Source organism: Cydia strobilella, chromosome 6 (genome assembly GCF_947568885.1).
Source record: "Cydia strobilella chromosome 6, ilCydStro3.1, whole genome shotgun sequence".
NCBI lineage: Eukaryota > Metazoa > Arthropoda > Insecta > Lepidoptera > Tortricidae > Cydia > Cydia strobilella.
The window spans coordinates 20659424-20684603 of NC_086046.1; the positions used below are offsets into that span (position 1 = coordinate 20659424).

Genomic DNA, 25180 nt, shown 5'->3' on the forward strand with positions numbered 1-25180 from the left:
TTTGACTCCATTTTTCGCCTTTGTTATTTTTTAGATTATGTTAATAGTTTTTAAACAAACACTATGTTTTGAAATTTCTTATTGCTAATTTTTTAAGAAGTTTTAATATTAACATCAAGCTAATTTTACGGTTTAACTCACATTTTTTAGTCACTCGCGCAACATGTTTTGGAGAGCCTAAAAAACACGCGAGTGCCTGTATTAAAAAAATATGCGAGTTACCGTAAAACTTATCTTAATGTTAGTATGACTCACGTCAGTTTAAACTCGAGTTTGATTATCTTCTAAGAACAAATTAAATAATTTTCTATGAAAATAGTTTAGTTTGTGTTTTTGTGTGTTAACTATTTAAGCGTATAGTTTGAATATCTTCTTTTTATATTGTTTTAAAAATAAAAAATAATTTGTTAAAAGTACTTTTATTATCATAATATACAGTAAAAGAAAACCTACTGTAGGATATAAAAATAACAGGCTTAGTTTTTTATTAGCTACTTCATTTGACGCTTCTACTTTAATATCCAAAAGTTATTCCACTCCTCAATCCACTTTTAAACACTACATTCACCCTTTACGCTAAGCGCCATAAAAGTCCCAAACTGTATCGCAATCGCAAGTTCTGATTGGCCAATCCCAATCTAGATACCGATCCCGCCCGAACCCAACTTGCTCAGACGGCCCGATTTGAACAATGCTTATAAGAAGTCACAGCGGTACGATACCGATCTGTTAGTGTCAAAAGTGACGTTTTTTGGTTGAAGAAATGTCACTTTTCACACTAACAGATCGGTATCGTACCGCTTTGACTTCTTATAAGCATTCTCGCTGTGAGTTCGAATTTGGCCGAGATCCGCCCAGCTTTGTCATTGTCACTATGACGGATTGGCTTCATTCCGCCCCGGACGAAGGTTCCCACCTAGATTTTAAGGTGATTTAGTCTACATTCGAACGTAATCCTTGCCAGAGATATATAGCCTTCAATGGCAGGAAAGTGATTTTGAATAGTCGAAGATATTCGGGAGTCGGTGCCTGATTTACGTAAGAGAACGGTGTTTTGAGACGTGTTTAAGAAGTTTGAGTTTTGGATAAAGGAACACGAACGAGAAAGGAAAGGTGTTTAATGGTGTGTGGTTTTGAAGTTTTGTCCATTATTTCAATAGGTAGGTACATGTTGGCCTTAAGCCAAGTAGCTATATATCATCGGCAGATCAGCGCTGGAAGTCGTCAGCAACGTGCTGAGATGAGGTCATTTCGTGGCACTTTATTCTTTTTACGTTTTTGGTTATATGTAATTTGACTATCAAGAAATGTAAGTTCGTACACGTACATAATATTATGTTTTTCGGAGATGACTGTTGCATTTACAACACATGAATCTTACGCAGTAAAAAAATCTATACTGTATAAAAGCTGATTGCGCATTTAAAAAACGGCAATACCGTCGTGCATTTTAAGCAGTACAACGACGTTTCAAACATTATTTTTACTTTTTTAACCAGTCTTACATTTTTCTCGCAGTTCAATGGCTCATCTTTTTTCAGAGAACTCGTAATTAAACATTTTGTTTCCCACCCCTTTCTATTCCTACCAACGTCCACACTGTTAAGCGTTTATAAGGCAGAGGGAATATATTCCCCACATGATTTCGAACTTTGTTTCAAAGTGATATTAATAAATTTTGCATAATTTCTAACACCCTAATGCCTTATAATGATACAGCAGCGTCGACGGTTTTGCAGGACGCAAATGGTTGGGTCCAGTCGGTGCGGTACCACACTGATTCTGACGAGTCGGTTTCCTTCTCTTCTCCACCTTCTTGAAACCATCCTCGTCGCATCGCGACTCCCTTAAGAGTCGACTGTGATTGGTCCTTGTGAACAGGTTCAGTCTCTGCACCCCTTTCTTTGGCCGCTGCTTAGCCTTGAACACAGCAGGCGACTTAGCGCATGTGGTTCACATTGGGTGAAAATGCATTCGGTGCTGTCGTAAATAAACCGCAGGTGTCCAGCTAAGACCGGTGTTCCCTAAATTACATCTACTATCTCACGATCGCAGAGATAAATCATGAGAATTGGCGAAATTTCTGAACGCAAACTTTGGAAATGGTTTGATTAAAGCTTAAAGCGTTTATAAAAACCTGTTTGTAGAAATATTTTATAGGAGTTTAACTTTTACTTGAATACTACTTGGATGCCTACTTATTGCTTACCATCAGGCGATTTGTCTGCTCGTTTGCCTCCCAAATTATTTAAAACAACTGTTATTAGGAGGTGATATCGAATATTGCAGTAAACATGATTGGTCACTTCACTGTGGTATAATTACATTCGCCGAGCTCCTTAAACTTACTTGCTGCAGTAAATTGGTAAGTTTGACAAGATTCAACTTTGCACACGGGGGTAACTTCAGGAGCTATGATTATCATAAGGGTCACAACAAGAGCCATTTTACGTGTCCACACATATTTATTAAGTTTTGAGACTCGCCAGTCCCAGACCCGCCCAGTGTGGAGAATGCATAATAAGGAGCGTAAGGACTTTCGACTTGAGCAATCAAACTTTCGGCGAACAATGTGTACGTGTTATACTTAATGCTGTGCCGTCACTTCTAAGTGCTTAACATTTCAATTTTACCACATACTGGGTGCATAGGTAATTTCATAAGCTTTTTATTAATTTGAACATTTTTGTGTTATTTTATTTCTACTCAGAATCAGGAGCTCTTTCGATCCTAATAGGAGAAAAAAGTATTTATTTCCATTTAGTAATGGAAGGATTAAAAAAATATGGATATTTTGGGACACACTTTCTTTTATTAGGATCGAAAAAAACTCGTGATTTTGAGCAAAGTAGAAATATGAACATAATATATGTGCTACTTATTTGTTACATATTTGCTGTGACTTATTTTTCAAGTGTTTTCATTTTGACGACCAGTCTGGCCTAGTGGGTAGTGACCCTGCCTGTGAAGTCGATGGTCCTGGGTTCTGGGCATTTTGTTCCTGAGTCATGGCTGTTTTCTATGTATATAAGTATGTATTTATCTATATAAGTATCTGTATATCGTCGCCTAGCACCCATAATACAAGCTTTGCTTAGTATAGGGCTAGGCTGATTTGTGTAAGATGTGTCCTAATATTTATTTAAATAAAGAAACACGTCAGGATCTTGTAGTTTTTTTCTAATGCTAAAGAAACGAAGTACCTACAGAAGGTAGATAAGAATTATATACTCTCAACCACTCTCTGGATTCTCCGAGCTCCGGTTCAAGCGACGCAACATTGTCTTTTGTTTTTACCGTCCCATTGGAAGTACATAAATTGCCGCACTTTAAAGAAACTGCAGTCAATTTGTTAAACTCCGACCGACCGTTATGTATGGCTGGTCTGAAATTTTTATTGAATTCGCTCTTTTTAACTTTGCTCTTGTATAAATGAATAATGTATTAAATATTGGTTTATTATGGTTACATCTTCAAGTGTTTGCACATATAGTTTATCACCAGACGTTGGATTTTAAGGCCACCCCACACTAGCGTTTTATGAGCGTTGGCGTCAGTCAGTGCTATGGAAAATGGCGTCGCTGTGCAGTTGCGCCAACATTGCGCCGAGCGGCAGCCGTAGAGTTGACTAGACGACGCTTGTGAGACGCTAGTGTGTGGAGTGGCACAAAATTACAGGGGACAAAATAGGGAGTGCCTATATAAGCAAAACTTACGAACACTATGTGCGAAAAGCATCGATAATTGAGTATATCACTGCCGTCTCAAGGAAAAAAACCATAACTGACAAAAAGTAAGTTTCGAGAAAAAGCCAAAAAACTTTGCGCTCCTGTTCAAATAGGTTAAATTTTAAGTACAAAGTTAAAACTTTTGTTAATGACAAAGTAATAGTGTAGAAATATTTTGCATTATAAATTATTTGATTATCTTTTTATTTAAATAAGTTATTTAGAAAAAATAGTTACTACCTCGTAAAACAAATAGAATAAAAATATCTTTACTAAGATTAAATGACATAAGTGCGTACTTATGTTTTTTGTGTTAGTTTTGCACTACGATGTCTAAGAAATAAAAGCACAAGTACACAGTTGTGCTTATGTTACTAATCGATCTAGAAGCTGAAAAAGCACAATTGGGTACTTTGTGGTTTTTTTGCTTAGTTAAAGTAATCAAATTATGATTTATCTCGTTAAAGGAATTCATAAAAATATGATGAGGAATCAAAATTATTTATTAATTAAAGAAAACAAATAAGATACTTTTAGAGATCTTTGAGTAATAATGTAACACAAAACTAAAATTAACCACAATTTGATTGCACTAAGTAATTACTAATTCTTTGAGATATCCTTTATAATCGCAACTCATAAAACAATTACGATCATCGCCAGGCTCAAATCCGAGTATCGTCGACTTACGAAAATTGCTTCCAGAATAAGAAAAAACCAAAAACATTAAGATGTCACACCAGTCATGCTCCCTATTACGAGTTTAGAAAAAAATTGTGGTGGAAATTGGAAGAGTTATGAGGAACAACTGAATTGTTATAATTACGAGTTATTATTACATGACATTTTGGAAGAAAAAAAAGTCTCTCTCTAGATAACAAAATTAAATAGTAACGTTTATGACACATTGCCATTAGGTGCTCCAAATATATCCAACCCAAATTTCGTATTCTAGACAAGCTAAGGGGCTTGATTAAATGTGCCAATTTTCATATGTGCAGGTTATATAAAGGTTTCAAGTTATGAAGGGGTCAAAAGTAGCTCGAAAAGTAATCGAAAAAGTAGTTCGTGTGTTCGTTAGACACGGTTGCTGCTTTTTATTTTAACTTGGCTGGACACGCTGCCGCGTGTCTAGATGTTCCTACTAGACAGCTAGGCTTATCTAGAGAAAATAAAAGAAAGAGCTCTTTTGTATTTGAACCAGGCTGGGGTAGTTTTAAAAAGGCAAATATAACCCTGAAATTGAAACCAAATGCCAAGCCAAAATTTTTACCTGCAAAAATGTCCTTTTGTATTAAAATCTAAGGTTGAAACAGAATGCGGTACACCAATACACGTTAACACGTCTCATGTTTTTTCAAAATAGGCAGGAGTTAATACGTGCGTACTGCGTCGTACTCGCAACCTCTTCCAAAGGAAAAAAAACCGATCAAGCCGCGCGCGCCAAGTGAACCGCCCGAAATCTGTCTTTGAGGAGACCGGAGGGGGACTACCTACTAGCCTGATAAAGCATAACTGACAACAATGTTTAAGAAATAAACCACAAGTTCACTGTTTTTGAAACCGACACTAAGCAGAAAAAGCATAAGGAAGAGTCATACGAGACAGAAAAAACATAACGTGCAACTTATGTTTTTTTTAGGTTCCAAGAGTTATGACTAATAATATTTTTTTACTAACAAAAATGAACATTTTTGTCAACTTAAGGGTTTTTTACATAGAAATTTTATGTAATACTAAACTATGGTTTTTCTTCTTATGAAATAGATGTTGGGCTTAAATTCAACACAAAAGGAAAAAAAAACACAAGTCGTCACTTTAGTACTTTTCTGTCTATGAATATATACTTATGCTTTTTCTTTCCCAAAAAGGAACTAACTTTACCAAAATGGCGTGTAGTTATGCTTGTCTAAATCTTGACCTGTTAGAGATAAAGAAATAACTGCTAGATAGAAAAATCACATTTTTCTTCCTGATTTCGAGGGTGTCAATAACTCAATTTCGCAAAAATTGTCACTTATGGTTTTTCTCCTTAAGGCGGCAGATCAATATAGGAATTAACTCAATTACTTTTGCCCCCTAAAATCCGATGTCTGTTAGAGTCAAACCAAGAAAAATCTGCAGTGATTTTGACAGCACACGCAGGGCAGGTGTTATTTTAAACGTCAAACTTCTATGAAATTATGACGTATATATAACACTGGCACTGCGTGTGCTGTCAAAATCTCTGCAGACTTTCCTTGGTCTTACTCGAATATACAATAAATTGTATAAAAATATTTTCTTTCATGTCATTATCCAGGGAGGAAAATGGGGACTACGTTTGTATACAGAAACGGTCGTCCACTATCGTCATAAGGATATCGAGGTCACTTTGCAGTAGTTCTCTCGAGAATTGTACGCTCGCGCTCGGAACGGATCGCGATTTGCGATGGAACGGCAAATGCTGCAATTCCGTATTTTCGCGAGTCTGTAATTTAAGAGCGAACTGTTGGAATAGGGTTGTTTCCACATGTTAAATTTTATAACTAAATCTAGTTAAATAGATAGAAAATGAGCAATTTATCACAATAAATCGGAAACTTAAAAAATATATAATCAATAAATACAAGACTTCAGTTTAAAAAAAAATTACTTCCAAAGAAGAAAAACAAAATGGTACCATTCGATTCTCTACATTTTATTAAAAAATATATTGTACAGCAACAATATACATAAAGGCAATATTTCACCGAAAAAATCGCAATTTCCTTGTTTTCCACGGCTTCTAAACGATATTAGCGACGTTACATGCTGACGTCACGTAGTAATGCCAATTTGTTAGAAGCGTTTAGTCAGTAAAGTGCGGGTGCCAGACTTTGACCATCATTTGTGACTTTTGTATATGCTTTAAGACAATGGGTCCCATATAGACATTTGATCCTCAAAACAAACCTGATCGACTGATACCATTAATAAAAATTTGTGGTAAACCCTATTGACGAGTAGGTATGCTAACTTGCTAAGCATGGCCGGGATTGAAATCTAATGCTCTCTTTAACCAACTTCAGAAAGGAAATTCGTTTGGGTCTTCTTCAGATACAAACACAGGTACATTTACATAAATGAATTCATAACGGCCAACACAGCTGATATGGCGTCTATATTTTTTTATGATATAGGAGTCAAACGAACAGATGAATCACCTCATCGTAAGCAATGACCGACGCCCATGGACACCTCAACGCCTACAGATGGGAGTTGATAAGTGCTAATTGTTTAAAAAGGCTATTTGAAATTATCTGATGTATGGTTTGACGTCATCGACACTTAGGGCCACCCCACACTAGCGTCTTTTTAACGTTGGCGTCTAGTCAGCGCTATAGAAAATAGCGTCGCTGCGCATTTGCGCCAACATTGCGTCGAGCAGCAGCCATTGAGTTGCCTAAACGCTGACGCTGACCTGACAATTGAAAATACTTATTTATTAAAGCACCGCATATAAGATTCAATTAGAGTACAAATTCGCGCGACGACATGAATCTAATCGTCACACATTTCGTATGATATGTCCATACACGATTTGAATACAGAGCTAGTTCGCGAACTAGTGGTTATGCTAATTGCACTGTGTCCATTCGCTGCACTTGCTTACATTGCATATGAAGTTGCACGGACGATCACGGGAACGCGAACAAGAGGGACCGAACTCCAAATTCAAATTTTGCAATTAAAACTTGTTAGGGGAAGCTATTGTCCTGGTTTGGTCCTGGCTCTTCATTGAAGGGAAACATCGTGAGGAAACCGGACTAATCCAATAAGGCCTGATGAAGAAGAAGATCTGATGGCAGTCGCTTTAGTAAAAACTAGTACGTACGCCAATACTTGGGATTAGTTACCAAGCGGGCCCCCGGCTCCCATGAGCCGTGGCAAAAAGTCGGAACAACGCAAGGATGATGATGATGATGATTTTTGCTAATCGACTTGTGTAGAATTTTTGTTATAATTCACTGTTTTATTACCACAACAAAGCGTGCAAAAATAGAAATGACATTGACACGCCTGGACATTGAAACGATCTATAGATCTGGTATTAAGAGGAAAGAGGACGAAATCACGTGACCGCTTGTCCATACAAACGTAGTCGCCATTTTCCTCTTTGAATATTAACATTATAGACAATATTTTTACGCAATTTAATGAATATTAACCAAAGCTATGCTCCTTCGTTTTAATTTTTGAGATTTTTTAATTATTACAAGTTATGTTTAAAAAAAAATGGAGATTTTGCTCTTTTTCGTTTGTTTTATCAACTGGAGCTATATAAACTAATTATAGACCTAGATATGCTTCATGCCATTGTACCTATGTGCAGTTTTATTACAATCCAATACGTAGTTTTTAAATGAGAACGAAACTCAGTTTGTATGGGAAGGTGAAATTCGGCCGAGCTTGCCGGGGACTTAAGTTTGTATCAGATATTTTGCGACCTTCTTTGTGCAAAATATTATTGCAAGCGAATTTACTTGTCTACTTGTTTTCTTGCTTTATAGCAGCATCAGGCCACAATGAGACAAGTTGAGTAACAATGTAAGTTTCTGTGATTCCAGTAAACACGTAACGTGGAACAATATCTGCGGGACAAGTTCGAGCGCTCCGAATATAGGTGCAACTCTAATTGCCCCAGTTAGGGTAAACTCGCATTATTTGGTGACACGCCTAATTCGGTGATACAAGTTTTGAAGCATGACACCCAGGAAAGCTAGTGAATTAGGGCCTTTTAAATGGAACCTCACGGATTCACGGCTTCGGCGGCTTTGCCGTGAGGCCCAAAAAAGTGTCGTTAGAATTTGTTATCTACACGAGATACGCCTTAAATGCCCAACCGGAAAAACCTTTAACAAAATTGTTTCCCCGTATCTCTCAAATTTATTCCAATATAACGAGAAAAACTCTACAATGTCCACTCAACGCACTTTATATAACTCTTCAATCAGCATAGCAATAAGCAGCGAAATAAATCTTAAACGTTTCGGGCGACGGGGAAACTCACAAATTTCAAATGCCTCAGAAAATCCTACGTATTTCACACGCATCTACTACGCCCGGATCAACCTAAAGTCAACTCTAACCGGACGGAGTAAGAACCAGGTGACGCGCAAATATATCTTTGCCAACATCCACCAGAGGCGTTTTATACGAAATACAATATTAAGGGAATAATATTTCTTCATAAATCGTCGTAGGTGCACCGCATTCGTGCCGGGGTGAGAGGGTATAAAAGTAAATTCATATACGCTTACGGTCCAAGGATGGCTAACGTTAGTGCCGTTAAGGAGCCAATGAAACTAAACCGGCATTGTATTAAAAATGTGAATCATACCGGTCGGTTGAATGGGTTGTATAAAATAAATAATAGTTGCAGTATTGCAGGGTGTTTTCGTGTTAAAAGAGGCGAGCTAAAAACTCAGTAATATATAGTCAAAAATATTTCACTTGTTTGTTTTACAAGTTTTTTATTAATTTGCAATGTATGTACGTGGTATGTACAATATATGTATGTAAATGGTCAAATCTTGCAAGTTGAATTTCATTCATTGGCCCACTTCCCGACTTCCAATGAAGCTGAAAATTTACATACATAATAATTATGTAAGTCGGGTGACAATGCAATATTATGGTACCATCGAGCTGATCTGATGATGGAGACAGGAGGTGGCCATAGGAACTGAGATAAAACAACGCATTTGGGGTTTTTAGAATTGTCTCGATGAGTATTAATTGCCTGTGAAATTTTTGCCAAAAACTTATTTCTCTTCATCTTAGCATAATACCAAAGTTGCATACTAAAGAAGCCCGGTGGTAATCTAATCCCAAGATTTATTGCCATTTTTGAAAAGTTATTGTCATCATCTGCTTTCTAATTCAGAGGAATCGTACCTTAGGGAACAAATCACATTATTCAATAAATATTTTGATTAGTGCTTTCTTTAAGTAGTCACACTACTATACATAAATTAAAAACTGAAATTGTCAGTGGCGAAGACCGGCCACTGAAGGGCTTGGTCACTTTTTCTTTAATATATGACGTCTATTTCATTTTATAAAATACATAGTACACGAAATAAAACTATGAAAACGGATTACGGATAGAATTTATAATACATCCCGACGTTTCGAACCCTTTACAGCTTTTTTTTTTTTCTTAAATGTTAACATATTTTTCCTTTTTTATTGTGGGACGTACGGGACTCGAACCCACATCCTTGGATTGCCGGTCCAAGGATGTGGGTTCGAGTCCCACGTTGACTAGAGCTGATCGTCGTTAATTTTTTCATTGTGATTGACATCTGTATATACAATTTATAGATTTTTTTTTCTTAAGTTTATTTTATACATAGTACATATTTGTGCTATTGTGTACTATTTCTGCTGACTTTACTTCTGACTGACTTTTCTCTGACTTTACTTACAAAGTCGTAACCCCTACAATTATAAGCACAACTAACATCGATTAAGATTCTCCTGACGGCGCCTGGTTTCGACAGCCAATCTCAGCTGACGGCAAATGGCTGCCATTCCCGGTTGCCTATTAAAATCAGTGGAGACGCTTGTCTAAATAACACGGTGTATTATGACAGTGCAACGAGATTGCGGTGTATATCCATAATACACCGCTATCTTGTTGCACTGTCAAGACGGGCGGGCTTGGCGAGTGAATTAACAGGTTACAATATTTTCTGCTTTGCCCTAAGGTTGACTGGTAGAGAATTCCTCATGGCAATAACTTCGCCTTTACTACTAAGTTTTCTTTTGTGCAATATAGTACCTCAAAACCTTAAGTTAGCTCATTTTGCTTAAGGGAAACATTCTTTTATTTTTGGAAATAAACTAAACTGCATTTAAGGCCGTTCCATCGGTTTGCCGCTGTCTTTGTCACATTTCGCAAGAAAGAACGGGAAAGAACATACGCGCCAAGTGTCAATTTTGATCGAATTTTGTCGGTTTTTATTTATTTTAAAAACATTACCTTACAATATCGAAATTCTAAAGCTATGAAATTACTATTTATGGTAAGATTGTTTTTTCTTCTTTTTTTGTTTACTCGGTTATTTATCATGTGATACTATAAAGTAGGATTAAAAGTCCGAGTTAGAGGTCACTGGGAATTAATTGTATCGAGCGAAGCGTCATAATTCGTGTATCGGAAGCTATGTTGTTAAAGATAATATAGTCAAGAACTACATATATTTTTTCCACGTCTACGAATATCAACGCCTCTTAGAAAAACATGATCATATAAGGAGATTTTTCGCCTTCTGGCTCAGGGAACCGCCTTAAAGATGGTTTTAATTTTTTTTTTATACTAAATATTCGATTTAATGGGTATTTTGTACGACAGATGAATGTAAGACCTAATGTTTCTTGAAGAAACGTTATCATTAACATTAATTGTATCGAATAGTAGAATAAAAAAGCGTTTTATTTTTTTATTTTTAGTCGATTCGATTCCCGGGTGAAACAAGCGAATTTAACAAAATCTTTGAATGCAGTTTTGTTTCTTTTAAAAAATAAAAGAATGTTTCCTTTAAGCAAAATGAGCTAACTTAAGGTTTTAAAGCACTTTCCCTCCAGGGCCTATTCATTATTTCCACACTGTATTGGAGCGATATTCAAATATCACGATTTAATAAGGTTTTGATATGACCTCAACAACTCTCACGCTGATTCGTGCGCGTGAAATGCAATGCGAGTCATTTCAAAACAATATCAAAACTTAAACAAATCTCCAAATCAGAATACTGCTCCTAGTCGGCTCCCAGTAGGGTGGCCATCGATCGGCCAGGACTGTCCCGTTTCATGCGTCACAGATATTAATGAGAGCACAAACAGCGCGGAAACTTTTATAGCTTTATTCAATTTTTATTTCGAATAGCTTTGTTTTAAGCTGCAACCTGTTGCTTGGTAAATTCACTAAAATACTACGTACGTTTATAAGACGAATAATTTGTAGTTAATTTCTTCAGTTGAGTAAAATTAATCGATAGAGATTGTTTGTACTATTTTATCTGAACATAGTAGTTTCTTATGGTCTCTATAATTCGTTTAATAAATGAAACAGATAGCAGTAAAATAATCTAACCTCTACTTTCTACTCAATGTTATCTCTCATATTATGGAGTATTACCGACCCTAATAATTCTAAACTATCGTCCAAAATATTCCCATTAGCAATATCCTTGTTACCTTTATCATATTACATTGTCTTTCTAATTAACTGATTAAGATTTATTGCATGAAATAATCCTGTTATGACTATTATTGTTTGTCTGTTATAGTATGATTAGTTTGTATTATTATTGAATCTGTATGTCAATAGGCACAACACAATGATACTGAAATATTAATTTCACTTCCTATAACTTACTTATGTTGAACAAATAAACTCTTTGAATTTTATTTGTTTAGCTACAGCCTTAGCTCTTATGACAACGAAACAAAAATTTCTTCCAACCGCCTGTTTTGAGCACTCAAACAAAAAACCGTGACCCGTACAGTGCAGCGGTGAGAAATATCCAATTTACCGCGTTTGCCCTCTAAATTGACGCCATTTTTTATTACGAACCGCCATGTTGCGCAGTGCTGCCACCGCAGCGGATTTTTTTTAGAAAAAATCTGTGCGACCCGACATGGAATTAAATCCAAGCCGTGTCCGTCAGGTTTATTCCTTTCATGTCAGGAAGGTTTAAATGTGTCCGCAATTATTTTCGAAAGCATGCACATACTTATTTATTTGTTAGTATTGACGGAAGAGTGTTAACAAATATTAGGTACTTATTTGTAACTACAACGCCTATTTTTGTGTAAATACCGTAACAAAAATGTAAATTAATCTGCTGATGAGTTATAGCATATATTATACTTAGCAGTATAATGTATATACATAATATAGTTAAGTTATATCTTTATTCATGAAAATCTAAATATTTCAACAATATTATAGAACTTTCTTATTTACTATATAAAATTACAATTAAAAAAGCAAATATGTATTAAATTTTATTACTTACTTACTTCGCTGGCTCAGCGACCCGAAGTGGATCTTGGCCTCCGATACTAGGTTTCGCCATTCGTTCCTATCCTATGCGATCCGACACATCGATTAAATTTTATTGCATTAAAAAAAGGTAAACACAGCAGACTTAATGCCTCATGACGTTCTCTACCAGTCAACCATGGAGCCAAACAGAAAAATGTCAAGGTGGGTGATGTGAGAAGCTTTTAGAAATGTGGTTGTGGAACGTAAAATAAAGTACCATAAATACTAAATTGCAAACAAGAATTATAAATATGTTATGTTCCTACTTATAACGATTAACTTCCATCTAAATACCTAAATACGTATCGTATCTTAACCCATAAATGTGTACAGCCTATATTGGGACAAACTCGATTTGTACAAGATTGTGATAGGACACCAATTCAAAAGCCCTGCATAACTTGACACCTAAACTCATAAAAAAACTATGAAATCGAAGCTCAAGATTTACTGGTTGTAAAGCTTTACGAATTGAACAAATGCTGAATGGAAACCCATTGGCTCTCAACCCACGTTCAAGGCGTATTTTATTGCATCATTAAGCCCGAACATGTCGCGCTCAGTCCATCAATGTAGCGAATCGAATGTGTTGGCCGTGTTGTCCTTTCAAGTTTAAAGAATTGTGAGACAGTACGTGATCGCGAAGGCACTTTAGTTAGGCGCTTCGCTGTAATTGGAAATGGTTTTAAAATAAATAAATATTATAGGACATTATATTGTCTTCGGTTACCGCGATAGTTACTTATGAAATAAAACTATGAAAACGGATTATATTATATATATTTTTGCACTTTGTAATTTTTCCTCAGTCACCCGTTGACCACGAACGCTGTAAAGGGTTCGAAACGTCGGGATGTATTATAAATTCAATATACGCGATATAATCCGTTTTCATAGTTTTATTTCATTATAGGACATTCTTACACAGATTGAACCAAGGCCTGAGTACCCATAACACAAGTCTCGTTGGGACAACGATATATATAATATATAAATACTTAAATACATAGAAAACACCCATGACTCAGGAACAAATGCCTGTGCTCATCACACAAGTAAATGCCCTTACCGGGATTCGAACCCAGGACCATCGGCTTACCAGGCAGGGTCACTAGGTCACTACCCACTAGGCCAGACCGCCGGTCGTCGTTTTTTTTGAGAAAACATTTATTGCTTCGCTGTAATTGGAAATGTTTTTTTTTTTGAGGAAACATATATTCCTCATCGTATATCTTTCCCTGTTGAATCATGATGTAAGTGTACACCCTACTTAAATGCCGGCAACGTACTTGCGACCCCTCTGGTGTTGCAGATGACGAGGGCTACGCTAATTGCTTACTATCAGGCGACTCGTCTGCTTACTACTTGGTCTTTTTAGGGTTCCGTACCCAAAGGGTAAAAACGGGACCCTATTACTAAGACTCCACTGTCCGTCCGTCTGTCTGTCACCAGGCTGTATCTCATGAACCGCGATAGCTAGACAGTTGAAATTTTCACAGATACTAAAAACAGAATAAAATAAATATTTAAGTGGGGCTCCCATACAACAAACGTGATTTTTTTTGCCATTTTTTGCGTAATGGTACAGAACCCTTCGTGCGCGAGTCCGACTCGCACTTGGCCGGTTATTTATTAGTAAGTAAACTATCAATAGTCGTTATCGTTACTAACAATTATACAGAGGACACCCTCTAGTGACCTTAGCACTTATATATATATTTGTAATTAAGCGACTAAGTACGTCAATTTATGTGATTCGTAGACTGGAAGTAATGCGAACAGATTAACGGCAGTAATGTGGCTTTTGTATCGTTTAATAAAGCTTTTTAGTATTAATTGATTATTTAATTATGGTTCGTTTGCTAGTTGTTGCTATAAGAGGGATAAACAAGATTAAAAAGTAATTTAGGTACTTAAATATAAATGTACTTTATTGTTATTTTATATAAGTAGTTTGATGAGTTTCTTTTATTACTATTAGATACATACTCAGCTTCTTTTTTTTAAATATTATCATTACCTGTTTTCCAAAGTAAGCTAGCTTTAGGAGGAAAGAGGACGAAGTCACGTAACTGCCTCCCCAAAAACGTACGTCCCCTTTTTCCTCTGGATATTAACATTATTGAAAATTTTCCGCAATTTGGTGAATATTGACTACAGCTATACCCTTTAGTTTGATATTTTTCGATTGTTTGTATATTACAAGTTAGGACTATTTATAAGATGAGATAAGATAAGATAAGATAAGATAAGATAAGATAAGATAATATGAGATGAGATAATCATTTATTGCATAATTATAGGTTGTTACAGAAACCTAGGATTATAGGTTGTTGTTGTTGTTAGGGTGTTGGTTGTTATAGGTTGTTGCATAATTATAGGTTGTTTATATAAAATATTTAAAGATGTATTTTTACAGTGGCTTATCTTTATAGTATTCTGTTATCTGTGATTGAAACTACCCACCTACTAATAAATAGATTTCGAGAGCTAATCAAGGTCGTCGGAAGAAAATTAGCAATCGGTTCCGAGCTCTATCGCGTAGTCGATAAGATTCATTTTGTTATTGATACTTTAAGAAATCCAAGAACGATTTATTCACTCTGAACAGTTTAATAGTTTTGGGGGATTTTAAAATTAATGAGCGTGAAGTTTTGCAGTTTCAGCGCAACGCAATCCATTAGCGTTGCAGAATTGCAAGTCTCTGGTTTAATTAAATCAGTGAAGCCCTGGCTTAAGTTGAAATATGCCTATTTAAGGTGATTTTTTTTTAATTTATTTATAAATAAAAAGAGAAGTACATTAATTATTGCTACTTATATGCCAAACTGCACAGCAGTTTGTTGGCAGAAAACTTATTCTACTGTAGATGTGGTAGGTAGACTTGCCTTAATGCTGTTGTCAAGCGTGCCGGTAAGCGGGTGCAAATGCGGATGTAAATAAGAAGCACTAAGCGTCGTTTTATATACACCAATTTATTGTCTATTAATACGGCACACGGAAGAAACAGTTAGCACAATACACATCAGTCAATAAAGAACAGAAGGAGAAAGAGCGAAAGCGAAAGAAAAGTAAACTAATTAAAATACAATGCAAACGGAATGCAATTTGGCTCGGTAGCACGGTAAAGCGCACATGCGTCTCGCGTCGAGGTTTCTGAGGTACTAAGGTGCGCCCGCGCTGGCGGGCGGAATACATCGCTGTCAGCGCTGCAGCCGAGGGCCGCCCGTTAGACCGGTCCGTACGGCGCACAGCGCTGCAGCGGGACTCGATCAATTTACTCCACGACAAAGTGCATAGTTGCATACCCAGTTTATCTAATCAGAAGGTCGGTTGCTCTGTCCGCTAGTGATTTAAATACATATTTATATTGAGATTTTAAACATACATTATTTGCGGTTATTATTTAACTAGTTATTTATTTATATATTATATAATCTTAATATAAGTTATAAATGATTATAACTATACAAAATTATGCATAAAAATTATTATTTTCAGAATGAATTAAGGAAATTTATACACGATAAATTACCAATTAATATACTAACAAAATAGAAATTATACATTAGATCGATTCCATTCCCACATCACCCCCCTCCAGAGACCGTCAAGGGCGATGGAAAAAAAAAATTTAATAATAATCTGGGACACGCACTGTACGTCCTGACTTTGTCTTTTTGACCGTGTTTTCAGTCTCTGGAGTAGGTTGAATGGACGGGACAGGAATTGGTACATTCGGCACATCAGCCAGTATGTATGCAGGTTTAATGCGGTCTATGGACACTGTTACACTTTTGCCTTTCACACGCAACTTAAACACTTTATCACCTCTTTCGAGCACTTCGTACGGGCCAGTATACGCTGGCTGCAGTGGTGGATGACTCGCATCGTCTCTGAGCAGCACGTGACTGGCGGTGTTGAGATCCTTATATATGAAGATTCGTCTATTGCTCGTATGGCGTGACGCCGGCACTGGAGTGAGATTATGGGCAAACTTACGCAGGCGTGCGACATAATCCGTCACGTCAATAGTGTCATCTGGCGACTTGGCGTGTAATAACTCTCCCGGCAATCTCAGTGGCTCCCCGTACACGAGCTCAGCGGTCGAAGCGTTGAGATCCTCCTTGTACGCACTACGTATGCCGAGCAAGACCAAGGGTAATGTGTCTACCCAGTTGCTAGTCGCGTGGCAGGTAATAGCGGCTTTCAACTGTCTATGGAAGCGTTCCACGAGGCCATTGCACGCAGGATGGTAGGCTGTTGTGCGACGATGCTGAAAGCCGGCTAGCTCAGACAGATGCTTGAACAGGCAGCTCTCGAACTGCCTGCCACGATCAGTAACGATGTCGTTTGGGCAGCCGAATCGTGATATCCAGCCATGTAGAAGTCCTCTGGCTACGGCTTCTGCTGTGATCTCCTGTAGCGGTACTACCTCAGGCCAACGTGTATATCGATCGACGGCTGTGAGGCAGTATCTGAACCCTTGAGAAACTGGCATGGGGCCTATGAGGTCTATGTGGACGTGCATGAACCTCGCTCTTGGAAGCCGGTATGTTCCGAGTGGCGCAGAAACGTGGCGAGTGACCTTGGCTCTCTGACATGGCAAACAGGTACGTGTCCATTCGCGGCAGTCTTTATTGATACCTGGCCAAACGTACCGGTCTGTGACGAGCTTTATGGAGGCATTAGCACCAGGGTGGCTAAGGGAGTGCAAGCTCTGGAACACTTGTCTGCGCAACTCCTTCGTGACATAAGGCCTGAGTGTCTGGTCGCTTTCGTTGCAATAGAGTTCGGCTTGAATACCTGGTAACTTGAACTTCTTCAGGCGAAGCGAAGTATCACTCTGTAGGAGCTCCTGCAACTCTGGATCTCTCACCTGGGATTGCGCTAGCTTCTCCAAATCGATCGGCTGTGTAACTTCCTCAACGCGCGACAGGGTATCTGCCACCACGTTGTCCTTCCCAGAGATATGCCTTATATCAGTAGTAAATTGCGCTATGAAGTCCAAATGCCTGAACTGTCTAGGTGAGCAGTTATCCTTGCGCGAGTTGAAGGCGAAGCAGATGGGCTTGTGGTCCGTGTAGATTGTGAAGTCCCTGGCCTCAACCATGTGCCTAAAGTATTTGAGCGCTTCATATATGGCCAGGAGCTCACGGTCGTACGGCGAGTACTTACGTTGAGCGGGGCTCAATTTTCTGGAGAAGAACGCCAGCGGCTGCCATTCCTCGTCGATATACTGCTGAAGCGCGGCGCCCATGGCGGTATCAGAAGCGTCTGTGACAATGGCCAGCTTAGCCTGACTATTCGGATGCGCTAGCAACGCAGCCTGACATAAGCTGTCCTTACAACGCTCAAAAGCCTCATTTTCTTCAGCGTTAAAGTTGACGGGATGAGAAGGCTTTACGGATCCAGTCAAAAGCGCATGAAGTGGAGCCTGAGACGCTGCTGCCCCAGGGATAAATCTTCGGTAAAAATTCACCATCCCCAAGAATCTGCGCAGCTCCCTCACATTCTTTGGTGCCGGGAAGTCCTTGATGGCATCGACCTTGGACGGGAGGGGCTTGGTACCACCGGCTGAAATGCTGTAGCCCAGGAACGTTACCTCAGGTGCACCGAAGACACATTTGGAAGTGTTAATCACCATCCCGTATTCCTGGAATTTGGCAAACAGCTGGCGCAGGTGCTCTTTGTGAGTTACTTCATCCTTTGAGTACACCAGGAAGTCGTCTAAATAAGCATAACAAAAATCCAGTCCCCTTACCATCTCGTCCACAAACCGTTGGAACGTCTGGGCCGCATTCCTGAGCCCGAAACTCATATACGGGAACTCGTAGAGGCCGAACGGTGTGGTAATCGAGGTCTTCTGGATGTCTTCTGGGTTCACGGGGATCTGGTGGTACGCCTTCTCAAGGTCGATGGTAGAGAAAACCTGGCAACCAGAAATACTATGAGCAAAATCATGTATATGACGAATAGGATATTTATCCGGAATAGTCCTTGCATTTAGCATTCGGTAGTCACCGCAAGGCCTCCAGCCATTGTTTTTCTTAGGGGCTAGATGCAGAGGTGACGACCAAGGTGACTCTGAAGGTCTGGCTGTACCGTTTTGTAGCATCGCGGAGAACTCGTCCTTAGCAATTTTTAATTTGTCCGGGGCCAACCGTCGAGGAGAGCAAGACACAGGAGGCCCTGGAGTAGTTCTTATAAAATGCAGGACGTTATGCTTAGGAACCCGATGTACGCCGGATGGGCGAGTAATGTCGGGGTATTCTAATAGTATGCGATGGTAATCTGACTCACCCGACACCACTTTGACCGAAGAAATTTCGTCCGTGGAACATCCGGGCAAAGCCACGGCACACAAGCTAGTCGTCCTGTCGATCAGCTGTTTATTCTTGCAGTCGGGAAGAAGGTCGTAATACGCCAGGAAATCCACGCCGATTATTGGCTTCGTCACATCCGCAACAATAAATCTCCAAGCAAAGTCGCGGCGCAAGCCTAGATTCAGCACTAAGTGTAAGTAACCGTAAGTTATTATTGGTGAGCCGTTCGCTGCGGCTAACTGGTAGTTGGTTGGTTGTCGCCGATATTTCAGTTGTGACCTTGGGAAGACACAGACGTCGCTACCAGTATCCACGAGAAACTGTATCTTCGTCGATTGGTCAGTAACAAATAAGCGACCAGGACTCGGGCAAACGGCGGTCGCCATTAACGAGTGCCCCTTTCGTTTCCCGCCTGATAGTCGCACGGTTTCACGCACCTTGTTGCCTTCTCACCGAACTTCGCATGGTACCAGCACTCAGGAAACTTCCGATAACTTGACTGCGACCTCTGAGAGCTGGAGCGATTGCGGGACTTGCTGGATATACGAGATCTTGATCGCGACGGCCTACTGTCACTATTGAGCTGACTTTTTAGCGCTTTCATGTCCTTAGTCAACTCACTCACTTGACGCATGAGGATAGCCATTTGAGGATCCGGCGCTGATGCTGCGGCTACTTGAGGAGTTGCTACGTCGTGAACACGGTCGGCCAACTCAGCGAGCTCTTCAATTGGGTCATTGGACTTCGATGCGATCACAAATTGCAAGTTACTTGGCAGGCGAGATGTCCATATAGATAAAAGAAACTCATCGGGTATATTCGGCCCGGCCAAATGACGTAGGTGGCGAAGAAACTGGGAAGGTTTTCTATCGCCCAACTCTTCCTGACTAAGCAACTGCTTCACTTTCTTCTGCCGGGACACCGAGAGTCGTTTGATGAGCTCATCTTTTATTTTTTTATATTTGTCGGTCGCTGGTGGCGAAACAATTATATCCTCCACTTCGGCGGCGTACTGAGCATCGAGCTGCGCGACGATGTAATTATATTTGGTCGCATCCGAAGTAATATTCGAAACACTAAATTGCGATTCCATTTGGGCGAACCATACTGCCGGTTTCTCCGGCCAAAACACAGGCACTTTCACGCCGATGCGGTAAATTTCCGTTGATATGCCGCCATCTTGAGCGCCGTTTCTTTGTCTGTTCGGCCCGGGCCTCTCCGGCTCTTTATTCTCATTATCGCTCATTTTCAGTGCTCCACGGGGTCACCAATGTAGATGTGGTAGGTAGACTTGCCTTAATGCTGTTGTCAAGCGTGCCGGTAAGCGGGTGCAAATGCGGATGTAAATAAGAAGCACTAAGCGTCGTTTTATATACACCAATTTATTGTCTATTAATACGGCACACGGAAGAAACAGTTAGCACAATACACATCAGTCAATAAAGAACAGAAGGAGAAAGAGCGAAAGCGAAAGAAAAGTAAACTAATTAAAATACAATGCAAACGGAATGCAATTTGGCTCGGTAGCACGGTAAAGCGCACATGCGTCTCGCGTCGAGGTTTCTGAGGTACTAAGGTGCGCCCGCGCTGGCGGGCGGAATACATCGCTGTCAGCGCTGCAGCCGAGGGCCGCCCGTTAGACCGGTCCGTACGGCGCACAGCGCTGCAGCGGGACTCGATCAATTTACTCCACGACAAAGTGCATAGTTGCATACCCAGTTTATCTAATCAGAAGGTCGGTTGCTCTGTCCGCTAGTGATTTAAATACATATTTATATTGAGATTTTAAACATACATTATTTGCGGTTATTATTTAACTAGTTATTTATTTATATATTATATAATCTTAATATAAGTTATAAATGATTATAACTATACAAAATTATGCATAAAAATTATTATTTTCAGAATGAATTAAGGAAATTTATACACGATAAATTACCAATTAATATACTAACAAAATAGAAATTATACATTAGATCGATTCCATTCCCACACTACCCTCCACTAGTGTAAATTAAGTTATACATACTTATACGTTTTACGGTAACACGTGCAAATGTATAGTTGGTCAAACCAAACTGTCAGTAAATAAGAACTTCCCCTCTCTCCCTTCCCTTTCTTTTGAGTGCTAGTATTACTAGTGTAGGAAAAAGACAATTCGCAACTCGTGTCGATTTTTAATTTATCGCCACTCTTTTCCGCACTTGTATCGTAAATAACTATTTCAATCGTTTTTTATACACAATCTTTGATACGTCTTGGCAGGATCTTAATTTATCTGGTACATTATTTAAAGTTACGGTTAATTACTAAATGGACATACGATTCCATCAAAAAAATAGTAACAATAAGTTTTTTCACACACAAAATAATACAAAAGGTAATCACGGTCTATATCCCGGTCAATATAAGTCTAGTGAAACTAACCGTGAATCATTCAAAACTCTAATAAGTTTTTTGTCAAAAACCGAAGACAATATTATGTACGGACTGGAAGTTGCAAACCAAAATCCGGCGACATGAAGACCTTGGGAATAAGCTCGCGCGCGCTCGTTGCGCTCTGTATTTTAGTATGTGGGTATTTTTGCACTTTGTAATTTTTCCTCAGTCACCCATTGACCACGAACGCTGTAAAGGGCTCGAAACGTCGGGATGTATTATAAATTCAATATACGCGATATAATCCGTTTTCATAGTTTTATTTTTGTCAAAAGTTTCATTTTGAGCTTTTATCGCTGACTGTTATTTTCTTTCAACAGGCAACTAAGATACAATTCTAACAAACCCCTACGTAGTTAGGTTGCGTTGCTTTATCAAAGCCGTATAGATGACGTTCGGATTCCGACCGCAGCTGCACTGCGGCAGTATTGCAGCGCGACATTACTTCCGACTGCATTACTGCCACAAATGTCAACATTCCTTGCAGCAACTTCCTTTTTGACATTTGCGACAGTAATGCAGTTGGCAGTAATATAGTTTTTGGCGAACCGCGAGTTCTCAGTTCGGGGCGAACTAAATCTGCTGCGGGAAACCTTGTAGAGACAATAGAAAAAAACGAACAAGTGCGAGTCGGACTCGCCCACCGAGAGTTCCGTACTTTTTAGCATTTGTTGTTATAGCAGCAACAGAAATACGTCATCTGTGTAAATTTCAACTGTCTAGCTATCACGGTTCATGATATACAGCCTGGTGACAGACAGACGGACAGACGAACAGACGGACAAGACTCCTCTTAGTAATAGGGTCCCGTTTTTACCCTTTGTGTACGGAACCCTAAAAAGCAATGAAAAAAGTCATTTATTATCGCAGTAAAAAAAACAGTAGTAGGTACAATAAGCTTAAATTACAGCAGTACAAGTACATATTTATATGTACAAGTAGGAACTAACTATATATATATATATGACATTTAGAATTATGGTTAACATATAAATGCTAAGTGCGACAATAGGCTCGGGACTCAGCTTGTATTTTAAGTATCTTCTACGATTTAGAGTCTATTTCCACCCGTTAACACTGTGTTTCGCCTTGTTCCAGCAGAAACACCCCCATGTCATCTTTGAGGCGCGAACGAAGGCGAACAAGGGTTGTGCCAACAAGCTCGAATACCGCCCGAAGAGCCGCCGGACCAAACATGTCTCGTTCGTCGAGACGCCGATGGCTGATGACCCTATAGCTGTCGTGTAAGTATAAATAATACTAAAAAGTCTTATAAGGCCGTTCCATCGGTTTGCCACTATCACTGTCACATTTCGCAAGAAAGAACGGGAAAGATCATGCGCGCCAAGTGTCAATTTAATGTCAATGTCAATCTAATTTTGTCGATTTTTATTTGTTTTGAAAACGTTGCCTTACAATAGGTATCGAAATTCGAAAACGGTAAAATTACTATTCTAAAGATAATTTTTCTTCTTTTTTTTCTATGCTCTTTTTTTAAGGCTATAGACGCCTTTGACCAACTCTAAGGGCGACCAGTGTGTGCTTGCCCCTCCTCTATGAATCCTTTTCTAGATTACGATATAGCGAACAAGTAGGTACTCATATCTAGTAGCCCCAGATATGAAAACAACAAGATTTTCATAAACAACTGCTTAAGTATCTTTTGAATACAAAGTAAACTAAAGCCGTGTGGAAACAAAGTTTCACCCAACCTTTTCAAATACGAGTATAAACATCATGTCCCCCCAAGACTCTAAATCTGCATCTTAACTTAACCGCTCATTTTAAATTCCATTAAATAATCATGCATGAGCGCCGCAAGTAAACTTTTAATACAATTTAACAATTCCGAACTTGTATCCGAAGCTTCTACTTCAGCAAACAAACACTATATCAGAATAGTTTGTGAAAAAACGTAAAAATGGCGCTGGAACTCGACTAGTTACGATATTAAATCACGGACTTGTCCCAGCAACTTTTGAATAATGCAGTGTAAGTTTTGAGGCAAAAAGTCCGGTTTTATTCTGAGATGCCGTGAACGTTGTAAGTTTACTGCATAGATCACTTGCACGCTAGATGTAGCATATAATAGGGCTACGGTCTGCTTTAAACGCCACCCGCGATGTAGCATATTACCTAAAATACTGAATGATCTGCCAGAAGTTGTTTGTGCTAAATATTTAAATGGTAAACATATAAAAAAGTCATTAAAATGCACTTATTAAAAACTAACGACACAAGCGATGTATACTAAGAATCATACTTTTGATAAGATATAGGATATAATTTTCATTGTTTTCTTTATATTATTCTCGAATCCCCATCGGCACACAAACCTCCATAAGGTTTTGCCTACGATGGGTCTTGTAATAATCTAATAAACTGTAATTTGTTTCCTTATTCAATAAAAAAAAGCATAATGTATAACAAGGTTACGGAGGCAAAATCGAACGTACACTTGACATCAAAACGATATCTAAATGATGTCGGTTAGGTATCATTCGCAAGGGCATCTCGCTCGAGCTAATACATCTACGAACAAGTCCAAGCAAAAATAACGCGCGAATGATAACTAACTGACATCATTTAGATATCGATTTGACGTCAAGTGTGCGTTCGAATTTGCCTCCTAGCCTGCTTTAAAAGCTACCCGCGACGGACAGCGCCGACAGGTGACTGACATCCTGCCTGCTGCGGGTGCTCCCACACTGGCTGTTATTATAACACAATAACAGGGACAACATGATAGTATCGATAGTGTTTTATTATATTGTCCCTGTCGACACATCAGCACCATAAATGTTCAGTAATGTGTAATCTATCGGAGGTAATCTATGTTTTACTGCTAGAGGGTTGCAACATAAAGTGCAGTGTTCACGTTTCCAGGAAAAGTGCAGTATACACAGTGCTTACGCGTATTCATTCTTGGTTTCAACGTACCGAGATTTCTATGGATATTTTCTTTTCGCTCAAGTTCCATGTTACAACTGGGTAAGTAGGTAGTTTTTAAAAATCTAAAATAATTTATAGCAAGTTTTTAGGAAACTTTGTAAAACGTACTCGTCAGTTATATAAATACTACAAAAATGATTAAATTCTAATTAAAAAGATGTAGCAAAAACGTCCGTAAACGTGTTTCACTCGATAGCAAAGTTTGTTTAACTCTCGTGCCTTGAATTCTTCTCAAAGCTCAAAATTCGAATTAAATTAAATTGTGGAATCTTTTGCTTGCTCGGGTACATCAATAGCACGAGGACTCAAACAACAACTTTAGCCCCTTGTAAAATAAATAACTATTTCCCGTCACCAACCATCAAAACGTCCAATCATCATCAACACTTCCGCCATTTATGAAACAAATCATTCTAGCGATTCATATCACCAATCAAACGTCAAGGAAAAGAAATCCACATCCGCGATACAACCGGCAGGTCATTACGACTGAGCTCGGGCCAATCCGACACTTTCTACCATATTTACACAACCGCCTATCTCTAAAAACTCCATTTAAGTTAAAACAGTCTTACCTATCTCGAAATAGAGGTGATTTTCGGTTACAAGGATAAGTAAGATAAGTATTCCTGAAAGGAATAAATTGTTATTCG

General features: G+C 38.7%; 1 protein-coding gene across 10 annotated transcripts in view; it reads left to right on the plus strand.

The window, feature by feature from the left end:
• The window catches only part of LOC134742269 (disintegrin and metalloproteinase domain-containing protein 11), a 784213-nt gene that overhangs the window by 685161 nt on the left and 73872 nt on the right, over window positions 1–25180 (plus strand). For all 10 annotated transcript variants that reach the window (XM_063675307.1, XM_063675303.1, XM_063675305.1 and 7 more), the window contains one exon: window positions 22677–22819. In XM_063675307.1, coding sequence (XP_063531377.1) covers window positions 22677–22819 — 143 coding nt within the window. The remainder of the gene's footprint in view (window positions 1–22676; window positions 22820–25180) is intronic.